At 41.2% G+C, this 5,679-nt stretch overlaps 1 protein-coding gene and 1 non-coding gene across 7 annotated transcripts; both read left to right on the forward strand.

Moving 5' to 3' along the window:
* Nucleotides 1-490: 490 nt before the first annotated feature.
* LOC147458898 (tRNA dimethylallyltransferase) lies at nt 491-2,613 on the forward strand. Of its 6 annotated transcripts, none has more exons than XM_086509719.1 (7): nt 491-649; nt 744-864; nt 1,064-1,221; nt 1,487-1,597; nt 1,688-1,780; nt 1,865-1,977; nt 2,081-2,613. In XM_086509719.1, exons 1-7 carry the CDS (start codon nt 561-563, stop codon nt 2,206-2,208), a joined length of 813 nt encoding a protein of 270 aa, XP_086365845.1. In that variant the 5' UTR covers nt 491-560; the 3' UTR covers nt 2,209-2,613. The 6 variants fall into 6 exon arrangements, with proteins under 6 accessions (XP_086365845.1, XP_086365847.1, XP_086365848.1 ...); XM_086509721.1 differs by having other exon boundaries at nt 497-649; nt 1,178-1,221; XM_086509720.1 differs by having other exon boundaries at nt 510-649; nt 769-913; nt 1,178-1,221.
* A 1,614-nt stretch (nt 2,614-4,227) lies between these two features.
* Nucleotides 4,228-4,300, forward strand: TRNAR-ACG (transfer RNA arginine (anticodon ACG)). Its single transcript has one exon. It is a non-coding gene; the product is annotated as a tRNA-Arg (tRNA).
* Nucleotides 4,301-5,679: the final 1,379 nt, after the last annotated feature.

Genomic DNA, 5,679 nt, shown 5'->3' on the forward strand with positions numbered 1-5,679 from the left:
TGCTTTAACTCTTCACATATAGATTTAAACTTAATTTGCTACCTATAGCCAATATCTCATGAATAGATGTTTGTTTCACGAAAAAACAGTACCCAAGGATATCACCTACAAGAGCGCAACTAGGATGCATGTACGCACATACCCAGTTAAGCTAGTAACTATCAATGAGAAATTAGCATTAGAATGTGCCAAACAAACTCTAGATTCTTTCATTGTTAGTCCTAGCACAACCAACAATCCGTCTCCTAGGAATATACCATATTTAGCAAGAAAAGCCAAGATGGATGTACACTATCCCCAACAAACATCTCTTTGTATACAATTGAATAGGCGAGAGTTTTTTTTAAAAGATCGAGAGCGATCACAAGCGGCTGGGGTAGTCCTGCACCTATCTTCCTACAATGTCGCAGTGTGTCAAAGATTAATGTTCCCAACAGATGTCTAAGATCTATCCGCCGACAAGTCTTGAACTCAAGACCTGCTGCGATTCAATACGAAACGCCAATGGGACATTGGAGAATTTTGGAGGGAGCGCGCAAAGTCGATCAAAATTCTTAGGAATGCTCCATAGCTTTTTCTGTCAAGAGCAAACTGGCGCCGGGATAACAAGCCTTCCTTCGTGCACTCTCCTTTCAGGCCCGCCCCGCAGGTCAGATACCCCCCGCGACACACACACACACACACACACACATGCTGCGTGTATACTCATTCTTCTGGGTATGTATGTCTTTTTCACTGCGCAGTGGCAAAACGTCTCTTTTGTTTCAGCTGGCTTACAATACCTGTGCGGAGAGCGAGTCCTCAACTGTTGTTTTCATCTGCAAGCGCCAAAATGTGGAAAGGAAGCCCCCTGTCCTATCTCAGGTTCAAAAGCTGCATAATGTCTTCCCCTCTCGTGCACATGTGCACACAGGTGCACACGCTCACACACGCACATGGCTGTAGAGAGAGAGAGAGAGAGAGAGAGAGAGAGAGAGAGAGAGAGAGAGAGAGAGGACCTTCGCTTGAAGGTGTGAATTTTTGCATGCATGTATCTCATCTTTTCAAGCGTCTCTGCTTGAAGATGTTTTTCCAGGACCAAATTATGTACGCATTTGTGATACATGATGGCAAGGATGCAATTCTAGCACCGTTTTCGGTCGTTGTCTTGATCTTTTTCACGGTTCTTCACCTACAGGATGTGGATGCTGGTTCTGAATTGTTTGAGCGTGTGCATATGAAGTAAGTCTCAAGGCTCAATTTTGACAGGTCTTTTGAGATTGTTGCCCATTTTGAGGGCTCCTTTCTTTGTGGGCTTTCAGCACTAGACTTGCATATCTTAAATGTGGGTTATGGATGTCAATGTACATGCGTACTTGTCATATATTGCTGTATGTGATAGTATTAGTCTTGCATGCAAATTTCTTGTGAATCAAAGATTACTGTTATAGTCATCATTAATTCATGTATTATATGTAACACGTCAAATGCTTTGCCATGGATGCAGGTATGTAGATAGTGAAGAAGAAGTCCGCAAGTATTTTGCAGCCTTTCATTTGCATGATATAACGCCAAGAGTTGTGATAATAGATGATTTCTTTGATTTGTTTGATGACTGGTATTTGTCCCAAACAAGTTCTCTCTATTGTTGTGATCTAGTCATAATAGAAATTGCTCTAAAAATGATCTTTGGTATGGGTGTGTGCAGGAAATGCAAGAAATTTTATGGGCAAACAAGGGGTCGGGAAATAGGTATTGTAAGGACCCTAGCACTTTGCAGAGATGCAATCGATTATGCATGGTAAGAGCACCTCCATCCTGCTGAAAGAGATGTGCAAGGCACTGAAAGGGTAAATGTGATTTGTGGTTTCTTCTTCTGCAACAGCAAAACTGCAGGTGTTGAATGCAAATTACTCCTTTCTGATACTCATGTTAGCCAAGGCCCTCGGCTTCTCTATATATACCAAAGATGGCTTCCAACAATTTTGACTATTGAGCGTACGTCATTCAATGACTTGCTTACCTACAATAATGATTTGCAGCACTCGATTCAGTTTGATTCAATAGGAGGTTACCTTACCGATAACTATTTGACTTGCAGCACTCGATTCTGGTTTCATCTTACAAGTTTTTCGTGATGGTGACTGCAACCCTGGTTGCAAAGGAGAGCTTGCACGATATTCATTGGCTCAATGCGCTTTAAAGCTGGAGGTGCTCAAGCAAGTTTGAGATCTTTCATGTTGCCAATGAGGTTTTGGCACCATGTTATAGTTGGGATATCTCGAAAATTCATACAAGCTTCAACTTCAAGCGCTTAAGAAAGCAATGTTTACATGTTTGCTTTTTATAGCAATGCATGATAACTCGCTGTCCATTGGTTGCTGGTTGTGCAGACGTAAGACGAGCTCAAATGAATGTTATGGTTGCAACTTTATTTCGATTTGAGGTGTCAAAATCTCTATGGAATGTGTTTATATAATTCCCTTCTTAAAGGCTCATGTTAGTCTCTTGTATATTGATGTGAGTTCATCAAAGACCAAGAGCCCTTATTTATGGTGCCAAAATTAGGAGTGTAATATCCATGTGATACTCAGTTATGACGGTTATTTGAAGGTTCGCAAAACACATTAGTCTTGAGCTGTTGTCACATGTGCTAACCTGAAGTTGCTTGCTCGCATCAACCTTATAAAGATCTCTGTCATCAATTTTTTTACTAACAGTTACATGAAAGGTTGCACATGCTGCATGGGTCTTTCCACTTTGCTCATGATGGATCCATTTGTTTTTCAAGGATATTGAATGCTGTCACTGTAAAAAAGGGATCACATCAAGAAGAACTGCTGTAAGTGGAAAGAAGAGTGGATAATGCTTGTGGAAATACTGCATGTGTTGTGGAAATATGGTAACTCTGAAGTCAGAAATTGCTGTTGTGCCGATGTGACCATAATTTTTTGTATTGTAGCTAGTGTATCATGCTCGGCCCTTAAATTCGAAGGTTGACTCTCCTTTTCATTTGAAGGCCATCAAAAAACTTTCCGGGTAGCATTTTTCTAGCCTTTGTGTAGAAGGGTAAAACCCCTTTGGAAGGGTGTTGCGGCCTTCTAATTTCAAGGCTAAGATTCATGCTAGGATGAATCTCCTAAGAAAGGTAATAGAATTGAGATGTGGCATTGGTACAATCTGGACTAACTTTTCCCATATCATATCTAATTCAAAGGATATTATGCTGTCAATGCAAGCCAGCAGCAAGAATCATAGATTGTAGTAGCAATGTGAAAAAGTACATTGAACTGCTACCCATCATAGGCACATAGTGCTGAAGCGAATCTACTTAAGATGCAGACAAATGCAGCACTCTTATGCTTAAAGCGCTCATTGTAGATGTGTGTGTGGGTTCAAGGTGCAAACAGTCCATAGCCATAAAGCTTGAAGCTCAAGGCCAGTCTACTTTTTAAGAATACATATCTCTATGCAAGGGTAGTATGCTATTGTAGATATGTTGCCACAACTGAGGTAACAAAAGAGCAATCAAGTGACGTTGCTCTTCGCTTCCCTTGCTTAGGGTGAAAACCTATACGAAGCCTTCATCTTCTTCGAAGACGGTGCCAGCAAAATGTCTCCACGAATGTGGCATTGCTCTAGGCTGAACAATAGTCCATGCTGTACAGAATCTTGCTGGTAGCAATGGCCCATAAAACTAACCAAAACGCCGCCTGCATGCACCCAGTCCTTTTATTTACTGAAGGGTTTGCATTTTTTGGCATCTCCTTCGGAGGCAGGAGTCCCTACTGTCTGGCTTCAGCTTTGGATGAATTATTGAAAGAGATGTGATGTGAGAGCAAACAATGCCTCTATAGAGAGCTGGAAAGAGCAGAAAAGTGCACAATTTTCTCTCTCTCTCTCTCTCTCTCTCTCTCTCTCTCTCACACACACACACACACACACAACAGTTTCCTCTTCTGTAACAAGTAAAGCCTCGTTCGGGCAGATCTTTTAGGCCTTGGAATCTATGACGTAAAACTTATCTTCTTCTTCTTCTTCTCTCTCTCTCCCCGGTGTTTGTCACAGTTCGACGCTGTCTTCTTTGTAAAGCTTGCACAGCTCGTGTTGACTTCTTTTCTCTTCTGTCCCGGAAGCTCCAGGCAGCGCACTTCAAGAGCATCGGCATATACAGAAAATAATGGTGGTTGGGATCCATGAAAAAAATAAAATAGATAATTAACAATACAGATTAGCAATGTCATCCAAGGTCCCGTGGCCCAATGGATAAGGCGCCGGTCTACGGAACCGGAGATTCTGGGTTCGATCCCCAGCGGGATCGAGTTTTGAAACTTTTCACTAATGTATATAATTTTGCATGTGAGTTTTCATGAGTTCGCTAAAAGAAATGGGACAAAAACGCGAGAACTGAATTTTCTGAGGCAAACTTGCTAGTTACCCATTACTTTGACTCGGAGAATGTTGCAAAGAGAGCTGTTAGTAAGTAAGTATGTCATTGGCTTGCTATTAAAGGCGAAAAAAAGCAGCGTTGAGCTAAAAGTATGAAAAATGAGCGCCAAATATTATACATGAATTAACTAACGCCTTTAGTAGAAAAATATGAATTTTGATTGGCCAATTTTTTTTTCATAAAACATACTTTTGATGCTCACGCATGTGAAAAACTTCAAGCTAAACATGTGAAAACTATTGTGAGAGAGAGAGAGAGAGAGAGAGGGAGAGAATTTAGCGCAAGTTGCTATTAAAGGCTCTCCAATGACAAAAACTTCTCGAAACTTCATGAGTCACTAATATATTTTCTAGGGCTCCAAAACAACTCTCTTGGGACCAAATGACCTAGAAACAAGAACTTTTAATGTCAACAACTAGCTGTAAGAAAGCGAACATGCTCTAGAAGGTGGGATAAGGTGCATATGAGTTAGACAGGTCTCTCATCCGACCCTCAAGAGGAGGGGGTCAACCCTCTCATCCAACCCTCGGCCAACCACAAAGTACCATCTCTTGCTACTCTTTTATAATAGTAATAAGTATAACCACAAACATCTTAGGCTACCCATAAACCAAGAAAGAGGATTTTAAAATGTTCATGAGACTACTATTAATAATCTCTTCCAACGAACGCTCTTTCCATCGCTAGCCACTCTTGTACAATAGTAGGATATAGCTAAGACCACAAACAAGTTCCTTGGCTAACCGACAAACCAAGGAGAGGATTCCATCATGGCTGTCATAAAAACTAAATATCTAATACTCCCAAATGATTTTCTCATGTTAAACTGATCATTTAGTATGGGGAAGTACCAGGGGAGTAAAAGCTAGAATATTGGTAAGGCTGCCAGACTGATCTTTGTCAGGGATCCAAAGGGGGACAACCTGCAAAAGAGCAATGTGCTTCAATGGGGCTTAAAAGACCTAAGGTTCAGCTCCATTAAGACTTCCATAGGCTAAGGTTCCAAAGATTAAATCTTTTATCCAATGGCCAAAGCAAGGGGCAATTGGATGGTCATGGGAAGACTAAAAAGTCTTCCCACATCCCTAGGAAGGAGGGGGTGAGCCCATATTGTAGGGGATGAGAGAGAAACACACACACACACACACACACACACACACACACACTTCAAGGCTCCCCCTTTACACAAAGGGAATACTGGACATAGTTTAGATGAATTATTTAAATACCTATAGCTCTCACAAAAGGGG

This window comes from Adiantum capillus-veneris, chromosome 4 (genome assembly GCF_014529385.1).
Source record: "Adiantum capillus-veneris isolate H3 chromosome 4, ASM1452938v2, whole genome shotgun sequence".
Classification (NCBI taxonomy): Eukaryota; Viridiplantae; Streptophyta; class Polypodiopsida; order Polypodiales; family Pteridaceae; genus Adiantum; species Adiantum capillus-veneris.